Raw genomic sequence first — 19,826 nt, forward strand, 5'->3', positions numbered from 1 at the left:
TGAACCAGCATGCAGATGTCTTTCTTTCTCTCTGCATCTCTTTCACCCTCTGCCCTCTCAATTTCTCTCTGTTCCATCAAATTAAGTTGGATAGAGAAAAATGGTAATTAGTCACCAGATGGTGATTATGATTTATGTATTCTCAACTAAAGTAAACATACTTGTCACTACAGAAAAAAAACACTTTCATATATTTGCAAGGGTTGAAACTAAAATTTAAATGTTCTGATAAAGCTTTCATTTTAAGTATGACTATGTATATTTCATTTATTTGTGAAGAAATCGTACTATGTTTAATTGAGAAAAAAAGAGTAGCCGTAGCTCAGAAAACAAAATGATTTTAGACTACAGTCTGTTCTGAATGTAAAGTAATAAAAAGCTATTATTTGTTTTCAGCATATTCAATCCAGATGGCTCACTCAATCTAACTATGCATTCTCAAAAGAGTTTATTAATTTTTATGTGATTTATCTGCTTTTGGGAATTCCAGAACTGTAAACAAACCAACTTAGAGAACTAAATTGTTAAAATGCTTATTATGGAGCCTTAATTCTGTGATGGTTGTTACATGGTATTGTTATTCTCTAGAACTATCTTCTCTTCAACAATTGTACTTTCACCAGAGAACTATGTTTTAATTTCCTCAGAGTCTAGTTCAAATTCAGAAAAAGAGAACACAAATCTCTCTTTTTTTGTTGTTATTGTTGTTGTTACCCAAACCATAGCCATTGCTCTTGAGACAGCTGCTAGGTAGCAACAGCTTTCTCTTCAACTTATAACCCAGAAAATGGCACTCATGAGCACGAAGGGATATTAGGAATAATTAGGTTTGCTTGGTATGCTCATTATCTTCTTAATTGGCTCAACAGAATGGTATGAGTTGTCCTTTACAGCCTGTAAACTTTGGAAAGAGCTATCAAATTGAAGAAGCTCAACATACCCTAAGCTAGTTTTTGTGTAAGCCAAGTGCTGTAATATAACAATACTTAGAGGTGCATAGTAGACTCTCACTATTGCTCCTTATACCAGTGGTAACATATTATCAATAGATTGGTTTCTCAAAAGTTTGTATTCTCAGATTAAAGCAATTCCTGAAAGATGCTACTGGTCAAGACATATATTTTAGAGGGGAAAAAGAAGGGTTCTAAATTCAGTAATTCCTTGATTGAGTATAACATATATTTACTTTCATAATAATCAAGTAGACCTTAGACCAATATGGAATGCTGCATGGAGGCTCACTGTCTAATAAAAGAAAGAAAGGAAGGAAGAAAAAAAAAAACGGAAAGATGGAAGGAAGGAAGAAAGAAAGAAAGAAAACTAACAACAAAAGCATTGTAAGTTCACCCTCTCTGCAATATCTTGATCAGAGCTTGACGGTATTATATTTAATGAGATAAGCCAGAAAGAGATGGATCAGTATCAAATGGTCTCACTCTTAGGTGGAACTTCAGGGAAAAGAGCAGTAAGGGAAAACACATATAAGGCATGCACTTCCCCTAAGTTAAGGACTCTGGGGAAGGAAGGACTAGGATGGGATAAAGGGACACTAGGGTCCTGGTGTATGATGGGGGAAGGTACTGTTGATTGGGGAAGGGATAGTCTCCCAGACATCTAGACGCCTATTATGAGGAGTTGAGAGTTGAGAGGTTGTACCCATGTGTCAGCAACCATACTTTAAACCATTAACCCTCCAACGAAGTTTAAAAAACAGAAACACTGCAATTAGAAATTTTACTCTTCTTTCTCTAGAGTTCCCAGAATAAAGTGCTAGTCTCTCCAATAGTGGATTTCTAGTCTAACTTTGCATTTATCTGAAACCAATACTATAACTTAAAAATTGGAACTTGTTTATGAAGGAAACAACAAAGATATCCTAAGAGGTTTCATGGAAAGTGCCTTAGCAGATAATCTTGACTGTTGTTAGGAAGTTAGGTTAGAGGGAATGAACTCCCAGAAACATCCTGATGTCATAATATAATCTATCACCTAGGAGACTCAACCAATAAGAAAGTTAAGATGCATAATTCCTGGGACTTATTTTTCAAGACATAGATAGCTTATGAAACTAGATATATTGACCAATAGTGATGTAACAATGTTTAATTATGTTGCATACAGTAAAATCCTTGACAAAAATCTAACAGTGATTATGTTCTTGGGACATGGTGGCATTATCTTCCATGATCTTCATTTTCCTTCTATTTCTAAATTTAGTAGACTATCATAGTCCAAACTCTGGTCTAATCTGTAATGTAGAACTTCTGATTAAATACTAAACTAAACTTACCTTATAATATTTTTTAATCATGTAGTGATCAGCATACTGATTAAATTGATCTGAAAAAATAAGAGGGGTGGGACTTGGAAGACAGGATAATTGTTCTGCAAAAATTTAATTTCTGGGGCTCTAAGGTACCTGAATCAATCCCCAGCACCACCATAAGCCAGGGTGGAGAAGTTCTTTTCTCTCTTTCTTTCAGCATCACTTATTAAAATAAGCAAAATAGATTGTAAATAAGTTTTAAAAGAGGGATTTTTCTTTCAAATAAACTGGACTAATGTGTACTGTCAGAAACAAGCAAAAAGTGAACCAAATAACTGAAATACTAATTGAGAAACTGTGATAATGAATCCTCACTCCCTTGGTAGGAGAGTATCAGAAAAGACCAAGTGGGGATCCAGTACTTTCTTCTCTATAGTATAGTAGATCTTGGAGAGGTCGTCCAAGATCCTTTACTATGTCATGTCAGTGGAAACCACACGATATAAAACCTGGTTTTTCTTTTTCCACCTGGTAATAAAAAAGCACTCTTTGCCCTCTTTGAAATGATTTCAGAGTAGGCTGACTAGTGAATAAGAGCTTTCACCAGTCATTCAGTGACAGTGAGGTCTCCACCCACGCCAGTGTTACTGGAGATCGTACCCCCATCTAGGAGTAATTGAGGATCCCTTCCACTCCCATTCGAACAGGCCATGGCCGGTGCGCCTCTATGTTCCATCGCTGGGAAGCCAGAGACGACCCGAACTGCCCCTGCGGCTCCAGACAGACTATGACCCACATAGTCAACGACTGCCACCTCTCCAGATTCAAAGGAGGTCTCGAAACTTTACATCAGACTCAACCTGACGCTGTTGACTGGCTACGGAAGAAGGGCAAACGCTAGAAGAAGAACAGTGTCAGCAAAATAGCTCACCTGGATAGTGCACCTGGTTTGTCACTTACATAATCCAGGTTTGGGTTTGACACCCATCACAGTAAAAGAAGTTTCAGTATGGCAGTTTTTGTCTCTCTCTCTCTCTCTCTGTCTCTCTCTCTCCCTCTCTCTCTCTGTATATCTGAAAAAGCTGGCTTGGAGCCGTGAAGCTCAGAGAAGACAAAAAAAAAAAAAAAAAAGACACCAATAGGATTTATACAGTCAGAATAACAAGGGGTGTAAATTGAAAAACAAAATTTTAAGAGATCCTAAGGAATAGGTGGGATCGCATAAATACTTTGTTAATAATACCAGTGTAGTTGCATTCATTTGTAAATAATCCATCCGTATTAAAAAAACGAAAGAAAGCATCAAATTGGATAAAATTGCAAGGCCCAGGTAGATGCTGTCTATAAGAAATATGCACAACAAAGGAAATAATGCAAATAAGTTAAAAAGTAGAAGGATAAAAAATATGCTATAGTGGGGGCCAGGCAGAGGCACACTTGGCTGCACATATTACCATGCTCAAGGATCCAGGTTCTAGTCCAGGCTCCCCATCCACATCTCCCCATCTTCAGAATCAGTAAAGCAGGCTTGCAGGTGTTTAACTTTCTTTTTTTTTTGAAAGATTTTATTTATCCTTTAATGAGAAAAGTAGGAGGAGAGAGAAAGAGCCAGACATCACTCTGGCACATGTGCTGTGGGGGATTGAACTTGGGACCTGCGCCACCTCCTGGACTACAGGTGTTTCTCTTTCTTCCTCCTCTTCCCCCTCTCAATTTCTCTCTGTCCTATCAACAAAATATAAAGAGAGAAGGAGAGGGAGGAGGAGGGAGGAAAGGAGGAAGAAAGGGAGAAAGGAAAGAATGGAGGAAGGAAGGAAGGAAGGAAGGAAGGAAGGAGGCAGGGAGGGAGGGAGGGAGGGAGGGAGTGAAGGAAGGAAGGAAGGAAGGAAGGAAGGAAGGAAGGAAGGAAGGAAGAAAAATGCTTGCTGGGAGCAGTGGATTTGTAGTACTAGCACTGAGTCCAAGCAATAACCCCAATGACAATAAAAAAAAAGCAAACAAACAACAAGAAATACATTATAGTGACACTAGTGAAAATAAAACTAGAGTCACTGAGGTAGTTTACTAAGAAGCGAACATGCCTTACTATGCATTCAGTCCAGGTTTGAACTCTGCCAACACAAGGGAGGTGTTATAACAGAAAGAGAAACTCTAGTATTGTGGTATCTTTTCTTCCCTTTTTATTTCATATATATATATATATATATATATATATATATATATATAGAGAGAGAGAGAGAGAGAGAGAGAGATTATATATAATCTCCAGGGTTATTGCTGGGCTTGGTGCAAACACTATAAATCCACTGTTCCTATGGCCATTTTTTTTCAGTTTTTTTTGGGGGGGGCAGGACAGAGAAAAATTGAGAGAGTAAGAGGACATAGGGAGAGAGAAAGATAGACACCTGCAGACTTGCTTCACCGCTTGTGAAGTGACCGCCCCTACAGGTAGGGAGTTGGGGACAGGGACTTGAACCGGGACCCTCGCATGGGTCCTTTCGCTTTGTAGTATATGTGCTTAATCAGGTGCACCACCGACCACCTACCCACCCCCAAATGTAGATGGGCATTCTTTTTTTTTTTTTTTGCCTTAGAGGTTATAGCTGGGTCTGAGTGCATGCTTTATGAATCCATGGTTCATGATGGCCATTTGTTCGTTGTTGTTGGATAGGACAAAACTGAAAGAGGAGATGAAGATAGACACCTGCAGACTCGCTTTACCATTTGTGAAAAGACCCCCCCCCTGCAAGTGGGGAGGTGGGGAGCCGGGGTCTCAAACCAAGATCATTGTATGGGTCCTTGTGCTTAGTGCTATGTAATCTTACACACCAACGCTCAGACCCAATGGGTATCCTTAAGATCAGATAAAGTATTCAATAAATTTCAGAGCAAACGATAGTAACACTGCTAAATTTCTTTTTTAATCTTTTTTTAAAAATTATCTTTATTTATTGGAATAGAGAGGGTAGAGGGAAGTAGAGAGGGGGGGTGAGAGAAAGAGAGAGAGAGGGAGAGAGGGGGGGGAACCTGCAGACCTGCTTCAAAGCTTTACCCCTGCAGGTGGGGATTAAGGGCTCGAACCTGGGTCCTTGCACATTGTAACATGTGTGCTCAACCCGGGTCGCCACCACCCAGCCCCAAAATAAAATTTCTCAGTAATAAAGAGGTAAATTCCTTGTGAACACATAAAAATCTCATATCTAAGCTAACAAAAAATGACCCAGAAGGCTACATGTTGCATGATTCTATTAATGATTCTCTGGAAGAAGCAAAACTAGAAGAAAACAAATCAAATTATAGTTGCCTGGATTTGAGGTACCTCAGGACGAGTTAATTAACAATTTTCATAGGATAGAGGCTACGAAAGGAATTACTTATTAAGGAATTACCAGAGAAAAATTGGAAGATAATGATAAGAGTACTTTGTCGGTAGATAGCTCTATGCATTTGGTAAAACACAAAGGATTATATAATACATACTGTTACTTTTACTATATTCAAGTAAAAATGACTAAAAAATCCTGGATTGAAATTTGTCTTTTTTTTTTTTTTTTTGCCTCCAGTCTCTGGGATTCAGTGCAGGCGCTATGAATCCACCGCTTCTGGTGGCCATTTTATTTTTCCTTGATAGGACAAAGAATAATTGAGAGAGAGAGAGAGGTAGATAGAGAGAGGGAGAGAAAGACACTTACAAACCTGCTTCGCCGCTTGTGAAGTGACCCCCGCCCCTTGCAGGTGGGGATCGGGGGCTCCAGCCGGATCCTTGGAGCAAGTTCTTGCGCTTCGTACGTACTATGTGCGCTTAACCGGATGAGCCACCTCCGTACTTCTCTGGATTGAACTTTGCAATGATAAATAATAACAACTGCATTTCAAAGAATGACTAGCCCCTACTTGCCATTTCTTTATATATAGCATTAAGAAGGGAAGCATCGGGAGTCAGGCGGTAGCTCAGCGTTTTAAGCGCACGTGGCGCAAAGCGCAAGGACCGGCATAAGGATCCCGGTTCGGCCCCGGCTCCCCACCTACAGGGGAGTCTGAGTCGCTTCACAAGCGGTGAAGCAGGTCTGCAGGTGTCTGTCTTTCCCTTCCCCTCTGTTTTCCTCTCCTCTTTCGATTTCTCTCTGTCCTATCCAGCAGTGACATCAATAACAATAATAACTACAACAATAAAACAAGGGCAACAAAAGGGAATAAATAAATTTTTTAAAAAGGGAAGAATCTTTGAATTGCCTTACTTAGAATCTTACCGGAACCATGGTATAGATTAAAATTAAAAAAAAAATGGGTCCATATAACTGGGACAGTAAAGAGAAGAAGATATGTACCAGGAAATACAAAATATAATACACCAACATTTTCGTATGTGTATGAATCTCCATTGGCCCCAGGAGTTCAGCCATAAGCAAAAAGTTCTTCCAATAGACGGGATGGGACATGGAGCTCTGATGTTGGGTATTGTGTGGAATTGTACCCCCATTATCTTACAATTTTGTTAATCATTATTAAATCACTAATAAGTTTTTTTAAAAAAAACTTCACTCTAGAATTCTAGCCTTTCTACCCCCCAAAAAAAAGTTTTCCCCTTATGTAAACCCCTCTGATTTGATTTTTTTCATCTACAGATAGCATTACTCCTGAATGTGTAGTTTCCCTGAAAAGCAAATTATTTCCTGTACATATTGACAGAGAAGCAAAGTACTATCCATGTAGCAAATGAACAGAATTTTGCACAAATAATAACAGTAGGAATTTGTGGTTCATTACAGAAAGAACACTGAAATACCAATACCACATTTCCCAAGATTATGTATCCCTTCCTTAATGTATGCTTTTCGCAGATATTTTCCTGTTCAAAGGGAGGTGGGGGGTGAGAACCACGCTTGTAGAAGCCAAATCTCCTTGCAAGTGTATAATCAATATTTCAAAGAACACCTATCTGGTCTCCATAGGTGTTTTAACTGCTCATCCTCCTAGTCTACCCCCTGCCCCCAATAACCATTAGATTATATTAGAAGACAGTCATTTTTACAGTTTTTTTTTTACTTTGCTGCATCAGAAGAAAGAAATAATGACAGCCCACAGAGGTAATAGAAAATGCATAGCAGAGTCCTTCATTTTCATTCAATAAATATCTAATAACTGCTATAGAGAATTAATGAACAAATCAGACTTCGTGCCTGCCCATAAGTATGACTTGTAAATATGAACTGGAAAGTCCAAAAGTTTTTCTCAACCCACTTAATGGTAGTTTTGAAAAGTAAAGGCAAAAATAAGAGAAGAAAAGTGACAAGGTTATTTAATATAAGTCTTAGATGACAGGAGAGCCTTTGAAAGCTGATGTATCTGTGTGTTTTGTTTGTTTTGCTAGGCTTGAACCTTAGACTGTCCTGGAGGAATAAAAAGGGTACAGAGTAATTGTAATAAACCAAGAGAAACTTAGCAAGATCAGTTTAGCGGGACTGTTTGGCATCCTTTTGTACTTGGAGATAAGGAGTCTCCTTCCCTTGGTATATAGGTGGCACTTCTCACAGGAGATTTATGATGAGAAGTATGACAGGGAAACATCAGAGTAACCTTTCTGCTTCTGTTGTTTTCTGTAACTGCTTTATCTTAAAATATTCGGTAAGCTGGGCTGGTGATAAAGCATTGTTACAGAAAATATCCATGTTTCAACTCTCCTGTGTCACAGCTCAAACTAACCAAAGAATGAGAAAGAGGCCATGTGGAGGGCAAGGAGTTGTGTGTATTTCTTGTTAATGGGTTTCAGGTTGATTCCTACCAGGTCTGAACAACTTTCTACCTCAGCACCCAGCCTTTTATCTTTTTCAAGCTGGGCACGACACAAGCTGACTGGTTACAAACAGAGTCCACCAAGGTGCTGACAATATCAAAAGGTGAGATCTGGGGAGTAGGGCACATGGCGGAAAGCACAAAGACCAGCTTAAGGATCCCATTCCTGGCTCCCCACCTGCGGGTGGGGGGGGCGCTTCACAGGCGGTGAAGCAGGTCTGCAGGTGTCTATCTTTCTCTTCCCCTCTCTGTCTTCTCATCCTCTCTCCCTTTCTCTCTGTCCTGTGCAACAACAAGGACATCAACAACAATAACAACTACAACAACAATAAAAGCAACAAAGGCAACAAAAATAAATAAATAAATAATTTCTTAAAAAAGATGAGAGCAGATTGGCTACAATCAGAGTCCTACTAGGTTTCCACTGCGGGGTACTGGAATGTGGAAACGAAAGTCCACCACTTACAGCAGTATTCCTTCTTTCATTTTTCTTGCCTGTGGATTTTACATTTCAGCATCAGCTATCAGTCTCTCATGCCTGATGCTCAAGACATTTCAGATTCAATCTGTGACACCACCATAAGTCAGAGCTGAGAAGCACTTTGGTCTTTGTCTATCTCCCCCACTTGCATGAGAATGAAACGTTTATTTAACAAAGTAAAATCTCTGAATTAACAATAATAACAATAATAATAATTCAAGGTGCCAGTGTGGCACATTCTGTGTTAATGTGTTCTGAAACCTACCAGATCCATTTCCACAATCTTAAATAGAAATCTGCATGTAATTTTAATGTGAAATGTGAGTTTCAGTATTTTTATCTGTATTGGGGCTGTTCCTTTGGGATAAAGATTTTACAAATACAGCACAATCATAAATAAACAGATCATTTGACAAATACCACTCAGTAATTTCCAAGTCCAGAATCATTTCGTTTAGAATTCATTTTAGAAATAGTCATCATAGGGAATTGGGCAGTAGTGCAGCGGGTTAAGTGCAAGGACTGGCAGAAGAATCCCAATTCAAGCTCCCAGTTAGAGCCCCCGATTCCCCACCTGCAGTCGAGTGAAGCAGGTCTGCAGGTGTCTATCTTTCTCTTTCCTTCTCTGTCGTCCCCCTCTTTCCATTTCTCTCTGTCTTATCCAACAACGACATCAATAACTACAACAATAATATCAATAACTAAAATAATAATATTAGTCACAAAGACCAATATTAGTACAACGTTGAACAACAACAACAACAACAACAACTACACAGGGTACATATACCAGGAGTCAGAGATAATTGTGGATCAATTTGGATGCTTAGTATCCCCATTGTATATTGTATGATTATATTTGTATGAAATGCTAGGCATGCAAAATTAATTTAAAACTAGTGAAAGAAAGGATGTCAGTTGTGTTTGCTGAATTATAATCGTGGAGGATAGAGGAGATTGTGTGCAGAGGGACACAAGAGATATTTTTTGAGGTGATAGAAATGCTTTACATTTCAATATGCCTAATGGTTTTACAAAAATATACATTTGCTAAAACATGGAGAAAATGTATATTTAAAATGGATGCATTTAATGCAATTGTAACTTATACATCAATAACTCCACAGTAAAGCATTAACACACTCAATAAAATACTATTATAAATGCAGAAGAAAAAAATTGACTCTGCATGAGGATGAATAGACTAAATAATTTTTGCTTTAAAATATATGGTGTTTACATTAAGTTTGGCACATTTCAAATAAATTATCAGAAAAATGAAAATAAAATAAATTATAAAATAAACAATAATAATGATAAATTATTATTTCAAATAAATTATCAGAAAAATAAAAAAATTAAAATGAATTCATTTTATTTATGTAAATTTTATCTTAAATAGCTTATTTTTAAAAAGGGAATAAATGTAAATAAATATAGCATTTATTATAGAATAAAAATCAAAGCACACAGAAGAATATTTTAAAACCTAATCAATAATCAGGAAAACATAGTTTAAATATCACAGTGACTATCAGCACATCAATAATCACTGAAAGTATGAATCAGACTTAGTATGACATGAAGCAGAAAAAATTCACATATAGTCTTAATGGATATTCAAACTGGGATAAACATCTTTAAACATTTGGCATTCTCGCGTAAAACTAATGTTGTATCCCTATTACGTGATAATAGATCAGAGAGAAATTCATCCATATCTACAACTAAATTAATTTTAAAGTAATATTATTTGTAGAACTAGAAATAATCTATATGCTCCTGAATGATTATACAAATTCTGTTGTATCCAGAAAATACCATTCAGAAATTGAAATGAGGGGCAAACAACTATATCCAGCTATCAAGAGATTTAATGTTGAACTAAATCTGACAACCAGGGACCAGACAATGGCGCACCTGGTTAAGTGCAACATTATAATATGCAAGGACCAGGGTTCAAACCCTTGGCCCCCACCTGCAGGAAGAAAGTTTCACAAGTGGTGAAGCAGGGCTGCAGGTGTCTCTCTGCCTCTTTCCCTCGCTCTCATCCCCTCTCAATTTCTCTCTGTCTCTATCCAGTAATTTAAAAAAAGCTGACAGCCACAAAACAAATAGTAATGATGTTTATTCATACTGTTAAGTAAGTTTCAAAAGACCATTAAAAACGCAAAGACCGCTTACATGAAATCAAAGTACACAGATTCAAGTATAAACCTGATGCATGTCCCAAGAAGTGATAAAATCCAAGGTTTAAAAATAAATTGGGGGTGCAGGAGTCGGCGGTAGCACAGAGGGTTAAGCACAGGTGGCGCGAAGCGCAAGGACCCGGTGTAAGGATCTGATTGGATCCCGCTTCACAGGCCCTGAGGCAGGTCTGCAGGTGTCTATCTTTCTCTCCCCCTGTCTTCCCCTTCTCTTTCCATTTCGCTCTGTTCTATCCAATAAGTACAACAATAAAACAATAATGGCAACAAAAGGGAATAACTAATAATAAAAAATTAATAAATGGGGGGGCAGTCAGGCGGTAGCACAGTGGGTTAAGCGCACAGGACTCTGGGAAGGGGGAGGGTCACCTCACAAATGGTGAAGTAAGTCAGCAGGTGTCTCTCCCTTTCTCTGCCTTCCCCTCCTCTATTTCTCTGTTCTCTCCAATAACGACAGCAATAATAACAACAATAATAACCACAATAACGATAAAAAACAAGGGCAACAAAGGGGAAAATAGCCTCCAGGAGCAGTGGATTGTAGAGCAGGCACCGAGCCCCAGTAATAACCCCGAGGCAAAACAAATAAATAAATTAGGGGGCAGGGGGCTGGAGGTGGTGCATCAGGTTAAGTGCACATAGTACAAAGTGCAAGGACCCACGCAGGGATCTACCTGCAGGGGGAGACGGGGGTGGGGGTGGGGGGTGGCCGCTTCACAAGTGGTGATGTAGGTCTGCAGCTATCTATTTCTTTTCCTCTATCTTCTCTCCCTCTCTCAAGTTCTCTCTGTTCTACCCTATTAAAAAATGGGAATAATGGCCTCTAGGAGCAGTGGATTTATAGTGCTGCCAATGAGCCTCAGCGACAATACTGGGGGCAAATAAATAAATAAATAAATAAATAAGAGGGCGGGTAGATAGAATAATGGATAGGCAAAGAGACTATTTTTTTAAATATGTATTTATTTCCTTTTGTTGTCCTTATTGTTTTATTGTTGTTGTCATTGGTGCTGGATAGGACAGAGAGAAATGGAGAGGAGAGGAAGACAGAGAGGGGGAGAGATAGACACTTGCAGACCTGCTTCACTCCTTGTGAAGTGACTCCCCTGCAGGTGGGGAGCCGGGGGCTCAAACCGGGATCCTTAAGCCAGTCCTTGTGCTTTGCGCCACATGTGCTTAACCTGCTAGGCTAACACCCGACTCCCACAAAAAGACTATTATGTCTGAGGTTCCAAAGTTCAGGGTTCAATCCCCCTGCACTACCATAAGCCAGAGCTGAGCAGAGTTCTGGGGGGAAAAAAGAGAGAGAGAGAAGAACGAGAGAAAGTTATTTCGCTCTGGCTCCTGGTACGAGGGGGAAGTTAGCTCGCCCCGCCTCCTGGTAGGAAGGGGGGTTTCAGTTTCCGGTAGTGGGGGTGGGGGTGGGGGTGGGGGGTGGGGCTCACTTCCGGCAGCATAGCTTGCTTCCGGTAGCAAGCTCGCTTCCGCTTCCGGTAGCGAGCTTCGTGGTCTGGTGTTGCCTCCGCCGCCGCGGTCGCCATCTTGTCGGTGTGAGGAGAGAGGCGAGTGACCAACGCAGCTGCCGTTTCCACCATAGGTGAGCTGCCCCAGACCTCTTAAAGTGGCTTCTTACCCAAAGTTTCCACCAAGAAATGTACCTTGGGTTTGACTCTGTGCGATCCTAAGCCAAAGACCGAGTCAAGACCACAGAACATCTGATACACAGAAACTGTTGGTTTGAAGAAAACAGGCCTGGCGCGAGGTCTGATCCCCAACTGCCTTTGAATTAGTGACTGACAGTTCTCCAAACATCAAGTCCCAGTTTTATCCGCCAGTATGTCTGACATGTCGGAACCCGCGTTAAGCAGGGCTAGAGTTTATGCAGATGTTAATATGCGGAGGCCCCGGGAGTACTGGGATTATGAGTCACATGTGGTGGAATGGGGAAATCAAGACGATTACCAACTAGTTTCAAGATTAGGCCGCGGTAAATACAGTGAAGCGTTTGAAGCCATCAACATCAAAAAGAATCAAAAAGTTGCTGTTAAAATCCTCAAGCCAATAAAGAGGAAAAAAGTACACCGTGAAATAAAGATTTTGGAAAATTTGAGAGGTGGTCCAAACATCATCACATTGCTGGACACTGTAAAATATTCCGCCTTGCGAACCCCCATCTTGGTTTTTGAACACGTAAACAATACAGACTACGTGCAGTTATACAAGACATTAACCGACTATGATATCCGGTATTACGTATATGAGATTCTGAAGGCCTTGGATTTTTGTCACAGCATGGGAATAATGCACAGAGATGTGAAGCCGCATAATGTTATGATTGATCATGAACATAGAAAGCTACGGCTGATTGACTGGGGTTTGGCTGAATTTTATCATCCTGGCCGAGAATACAATGTTCGTGTTGCCTCTCGATACTTTAGAGGTCCTGAACTCCTTGTAGGGTATCAAATGTATGATTACAGTTTGGATTTGTGGAGCTTGGGCTGTATGCTGGCGAGCATGGTCTTTCAGAAGGAGCCGTTTTTCCATGGACATGACAATTACGATCAATTGGTCAGGATAGCCAAATTTCTCGGAACCGAAGACTTATATGAATATGTTTACAGATACGACATTGAATTAGACCGTCGTTTCGGTAACATCTTGGGCACGCACTCCCGTAAGCAATGGGATCGCTTTGTCCACAGTGGAAACCAGCACCTTATCAGCCCAGAGGCCTTGGATTTACTCGATAAACTGCTTCAATATGACCACCGGTCACGCCTCACTGCAGGAGAGGCTATGATGCACCCCTATTTCTATACTATTGTGCAAGACCAGGCTCAAATGGGAGAGGCCAGTGTGCCTGTCGGTCGAGCCAACGTGACTGTAGGGGTTTCTTCAGGGCCAGCCGCTTCACCCCGTGGAGCTGTGGCAGGCGCAGCTGCTGCCAGCCCGCGTGGGGTGACTTTTCCACCTGCCCCTGGCTCTCAACAGTAATGGCCCTATCTGTCAACGATGTCTGAGCAGAGGTAACAGAGTCTGCTCTCTCCTTGATGTCGCTTGCACCTGACCAGAAGGGGTGAAATACTTCAGAAGCACTGCGTTAAGCCAATGTTCCTTGTTCAATCATAAAAAAAAAAAAAAAAAAAATTAGAATAGGCTGATTTTCTTTATTTTCGTTTAACTTGAACTTTTCATAACTCTAGAGGATTCCCTGAAAAATTACTTACAGGTGGAGTATTTCATAGACAGATTTTTTTCTTCCCTTCCAAATTCAGTTTGCCATCTTTAAAGAACAAAGATAAACAGCCTCAGTCCCAGCTACTGCTGCTGAGTTGGGGTGAGATTTCTTCCCATACCCTCCACTGCACCCCCACCGCCCCAAGCTTGGGGCTGGGGTTTATATCTGTACTCTTCTCCAGAGATTACAAAAACGTTGCTTCTCAAAGGAGGTGGGAAGGAAGAAGGAAGGGAGGATTCAACCTGTAAGAGCAGTATACAACTTATCACACTTAACATCACTTTACTTCAGAAGTTCTTCAGTGGAGTTACCCTGGTGAATCTAGTGGAACGACGTGTTGGTTAAATTGAAATGCCAAAAATATACTCAGAGTGCAGGCAGGTTCTTGAAAACTATTGACCAAATCTTCAATCCAGCTCACAACTTTGGTTTCCATTTAGTTTAAAATGTTAATATCTGTACTGCACAATATTAAAACATCTGGGGTAGGGGGGAGGGTTCATGTCCTGAGACACCATGGGAAAAGAGAGCCTAGGGGGGGTAGAGTTGTTTTGTAGAAAATAAGAATTGTTATGTGTTTATTGGGTACAAACTTGCATTTTACTTTGGTTATAACTTGAACTTTTCATAACTCTAGAGGATTCCCTGAAAAATTACTTACAGGTGGAGTATTTCATAGACAGATTTTTTTCTTCCCTTCCAAATTCAGTTTGCCATCTCTAAAGAACAAAGATAAACCAGCCTCAATCCCAGCTACCGCTGCTGAGTTGGGGTGAGATTTCTTCCCATACCCTCCACTGCACCCCCACCGCCCCATGCTTGGGGCTGGGGTTTATATCTGTACTCTTCTCCAGAGATTACAAAAACGTTGCTTCTCAAAGGAGGTGGGAAGGAAGAAGGAAGGGAGGATTCAACCTGTTGGAGCAGTATACAGCTTATCACACTTAACATCACTTTACTTCAGAAGTTCTTCAGTGGAGTTACCCTGGTGAATCTAGTGGAACTACATGTTGGTTAAATTGAAATGCCAGATATCTACTGGAGTGCAGACAGGTTCTTGAAAACTATTGATCAAATCGTCAATCCAGCTCACAACTTTGGTTTCCATTTAGTTTAAAATGTTAATTATCTGTATTGTACAAAATTAAAACATCTGGGGTAGGGGGGAGGGCTCATGTCCTGAGACACCATGGGAAAAGAGAGACTGGGGGGGTAGAGTTGTTTTGTAGAAAATAAGAATTGTTATGTGTTTATTGGGTACAAACTTGCATTTTACTTTGTTGGTAACATGAACTTTTCATAACTCTAGAGGATTCCCTGAAAAATTACTTACAGGTGGAGTATTTCATGGACAGATTTTTTTTTCTTCAGAAGTTCTTCAGTGGAGTGACCCTGGTGAATCTAGTGGAACGACGTGTTGGTTAAATTGAAATGCCAAAAATATACTCAGAGTGCAGGCAGGTTCTTGAAAACTATTGCCTAAATTGTCAATCCAGCTCACAACTTTGGTTTCCATTTAGTTTAAAATGTTAATATCTGTACTGCACAATATTAGAACATCTGGGGTAGGGGGGAGGGTTCATGTCCTGAGACACCATGGGAAAAGAGAACCTGGGGGGGGTAGAGTTGTTTTGTAGAAAATAAGAATTGTTATGTGTTTATTGGGTACAAACTTGCATTTTACTTTGGTTATAACTTGAACTTTTCATAACTCTAGAGGATTCCCTGAAAAATTACTTACAGGTGGAGTATTTCATGGACAGATTTTTTTTTCTTCAGAAGTTCTTCAGTGGAGTTACCCTGGTGAATCTAGTGGAACTAGTGTTGGTTAAATTGAAATGCCAAAAATCTACTCAGAGTGCAGGCAGGTTCTTGAAATTTTTTCTGCAGTATGCGTCATGTGCTACTAACCAAATCCTCAATCCAGCTCACAACTTTGGTTTCCATTTAGTTTAAAATGTTAATATCTTTATTGCATCAAAGTAAAACTGGGGCAGGGGGAGGGGTTCAGATCCTGAAGCAGAGGAAGACCTAGTGGGACTTGAATTATTATGTAAAAATTTAAGAAATGTTATGTTTTTGTTTGGTACAAACTTGTATTTTCTTTCTTTTTCATAACTCATTAATTGAATTTTTCATAACTCATTAATTTGAACTTTTCATAACATGAATTGCCCCCAGTAAAGAAATTTTAAAATAATAATAATAAATACCTTTCCTCCCATGCTTTTTTTACCTTGGTCCTCTCTCCTTTCATCTCAACATGCTTTATAGCTAGAAAGGGGAAGCTAAAACCTTTTTCAATTTTCTTTGACTTGGCCATTTTGACTTAAATTACTGAGTACAACTTACTGCTTCTTGCAAAAGAAGCAAACATCTATATAGGTTTCATGCAAACAACTAATTGAAGAATGTGGCCATACTGAGTTTCATTTGAGCTTTCTGCTTTCTTTTCTTCCTTTCCTCCCCAACTCCTCACATGCTATCCAGTGAGAAGACTTACCCCATGTCCTTGTACATGTATCTGAGAGGTAGAACCAGAGCCACTGCCTCCAGTGAAACTGAAATGATCTGTAATTGTGAGAAAAAAAATAAACTTTCTTGTTATATCCCTGCCACTACTTGCTGTGTGTGTTTGTGTGTGTGTGTGTATACACATATACATATATATATATATATATATATATATATATATATATATATATATATATAATTTGTCCTTCATATGTGAAAGGTCCAGTGTTGGAATTCTCTAGTATAAATAAAGGTTTGGTTTTATTAAGAAAAAAAATGTCAGGTGAAAGAAATACAAGGTAGAATGATTAGGTACAAGGGTACAAAGCAAAAGTAGATTCAATTTCACTTCACCAGTCTCTCTTGTTGACTTACTGGAATGTTTGTAGTTTGGCCAGTTTCCAAGGTCTGGTCTAGTTTAAAGAGAACAGTAAAAAAAATGTTCCTCTGTAGCTTTCACTTCAGACCTCCTGAGATTGCACGATTATTGTTAACGTTTCACATGTCTCCCTTTTAATTGAGATTGTTCTCTGAAATAATCATTGAGCAACACTGGATAGGATTGCCTATCAGTGGATTGAGTTTTTTTTTTTCAAATTCTTCATCACTAAGAAGACTCCTTCCCAGTATTTCAAGTCCCAAGTCAGAGAAAAAATAATTTCCTTGGGGACCTTTAGACCAAAGGTAACACGAATCACCTTTCAGGGATGACTGTCTTTTGCAGTTCCTTGCAGACAGTTTTTCATGTGAAGATTCATAAACTTAATGAGTGTTTCACAGTATTGAGCAATTATTAAAATAACATTTAGCCATGCAACCAAATGAACTTTTTACAACCAAAAATATTTAAATTTTTTTAATTTATTTTTTATTTTGATAGGACAGAAATTGAGTTGGGAGGAGATAGACACCTGCAGCAGTGCTTCACCACTTGGGAAATTTCCTTCCTGTAAGGGTGGTCTAGGGGCTTAAGCCCAGATCTGTGGGCATGTAGGGTATACTTACAGTGGGGTGTGCCACTATCTGATACCACAACAAAAAAATTCTTAGAATAACAAAATATGAAATGCAAATTGAAGATTAGACCTAAACTGGAGGCAATGCCTTGAAGGGAACCAGCTGCACAGATTAGAGAAGGCATGGAATGGATTTAGTATCTGATTTATTCACAAATTTTGGCTAGTTATTTTCTACATTGCCAGAGGTGTTTAGCCAAACACAAAAGAGGTGTTTATAACATGAAACCTTCCCTATGATATAATCAAGAACAATGCTAATGCCTAATGCACTTGTACAAGGGATTCCAAAGTCTTTTCTTGGGCAGCTATTGCTGTAGCAACAAATCCAGCAATATCTCTTACAGTTTCAGATAAATAACTGATCATATATTCATTCCACACAATGTCTGTTCAAGGGAAAAACATTTTCTGAAACTTGGAAGCTTTATTTGGGTTGGCACTACCAGATTATAACTGCAATCAGTTTTGCCCTTGATTCTGTGATGCAGATTTAAGAATGTAGCTAAATGTGGAGTTTCTGATTGACCAATACTCCAAATAAAGCCGAAATAAAGTCAAAATACTGGCATCCTGGGTTCACCTCTGAGCGTTTAAGAGCCCCATAACCTCATTTACCCTTTAAAAAATAAGTAAAATATGGATCCCTATCCCACTAGGGAAAGACAGAAACAGGCTGAGGGTGTAGATCGACCTATCAACGCCCATGTCCAGCAGGGAAACAATTACAGAAGCCAGACCTCCCACCTTCTTTTTTTTCTTTTTTTTTTTTTTAATTAACAAAACCATAGGGTAGGAGGGGTACAACTCCACACAATTCCCACCGCCCAATCTCCATATCCCACCCCCTCCCCCGATAGCTTTCCCATTCTCTATCCCTCTGGGAGCATGGACCCAGGGTCATTGTGGGTTGCAGAAGGTAGAAGGCCTGGCTTCTGTAATTGCTTCCCCACTGAACATGGGCGTTGACTGGTCGGTCCATACTCCCAGTCTGCCTCTCTTTTTCCCTAGTAGGGTGAGTCTCTGGGGAAGCTGAGCTCCAGGACATATTGGTGACCTCCCACCTTCTGCTCCCCATAATGATCTTTGTTCGATACTCCCTCAGAAGGATAAAGAATAGGGAAACTTCCATTGGAGGGGAGGGGATATGGCACTCTGGTGGTGAGAACTGTATGGAATTATACCCCTCTTAGACTACCTCTTAGACTACAGTTTTGTCAATCATTAAATCACTAATAAAGTTATATTTTTTAAAAAGTAGGGGGTCAGGCGGTAGCGCAGTGGGTTAAGCACACGTGGTGCAAAGCGTGGGGACCATGAGGATCCAGATGGAACCCCCGACCCCCCACCTGAAGGGAAGTCGCTTCACAGGCAGTGAAGCAGGTCTGCAGGTGTCTCTCTTTCTCTCCTCCTCGTTGTCTTTCCCTCCTCCATTTCACTCTATCCTATCCAACAACAACGACATCAATAACAACGATAATAATAACTGGTAAAAACAACCAGGGTAACAAAAGGGAAAAATGGCCTCCAGGAGCAGTGGATTCGAGGTGCAGGCACCTAACCGGCAATAACCTGGAGGCAAAAAAAAAAAAAAAGGAGGGGAGGGGCCAGGCGGTAGCGCACATGTTACAGTGCAAAATGACCCAGGTTTGAGCCCCTGGCCCCCACCTGCAGGAGGAAAGCTTCATGAGTGGTGAAGCAGGGCTACAGGTGTCTCTCTGTCTCTCTCCCTCTCTATGTTACTCTCCCCTCTCAATTTCTGGTTGTCTGTATCCAATAAATAAATAAAGCTGATATAAAAAATTTTTAAAGAAAATATTTTTTTAAAAAAGTAAAGGGGAGTGGGGGGGTAGCACAGTGGGTTAAGTGCGCGTGGCGTAAAGTGCAAAGACATGTGTAAGGATCCTGGTTCGCGCCCCAGCTCCCCACTTTCAGTGGAGTCGTTTCACAGGCAGTGAAGCAGGGCTACAGGTGCCTATCTTTTTCTCCCCCTCTCTGTCTTCTCCTCCATTTTTTAAATAAGCATCCTTTAAAAAAATATTTATTTCCTTTTCTTGCCCTTTTTGTTTAACATTGTTGTGGTTATTGATGTCATTGTTGTTGGATAGGACAGAGAGAAATGAGAGAGGAGGAGAAGACAGAGAGGGGGAGAGAAAGATAGACACCTGTAGACCCGCTTCACCTCTTGTGAAGTGACCCCCTCTACAGGTGGGGAGCCGGGGACTCGAACCCGGATCCTTATGCCAGTCCAGGATCCTTATGCTGGTCCTTGAGCTTCAGACCATGTGCGCTTAACCTGCTATGCTAC

At 40.1% G+C, this 19,826-nt stretch overlaps 1 protein-coding gene across 1 annotated transcript; it reads left to right on the forward strand.

The window, feature by feature from the left end:
* The first annotated feature begins 12,422 nt into the window (after window positions 1-12,422).
* LOC103118051 (casein kinase II subunit alpha-like) lies at window positions 12,423-14,473 on the forward strand. Its single transcript, XM_060183265.1, has one exon. It carries the CDS (start codon window positions 12,584-12,586, stop codon window positions 13,742-13,744), a length of 1,161 nt encoding a protein of 386 aa, XP_060039248.1. The 5' UTR covers window positions 12,423-12,583; the 3' UTR covers window positions 13,745-14,473.
* The last annotated feature ends 5,353 nt before the right edge of the window (window positions 14,474-19,826 follow it).

Source organism: Erinaceus europaeus, chromosome X, assembly GCF_950295315.1.
Source record: "Erinaceus europaeus chromosome X, mEriEur2.1, whole genome shotgun sequence".
NCBI lineage: Eukaryota > Metazoa > Chordata > Mammalia > Eulipotyphla > Erinaceidae > Erinaceus > Erinaceus europaeus.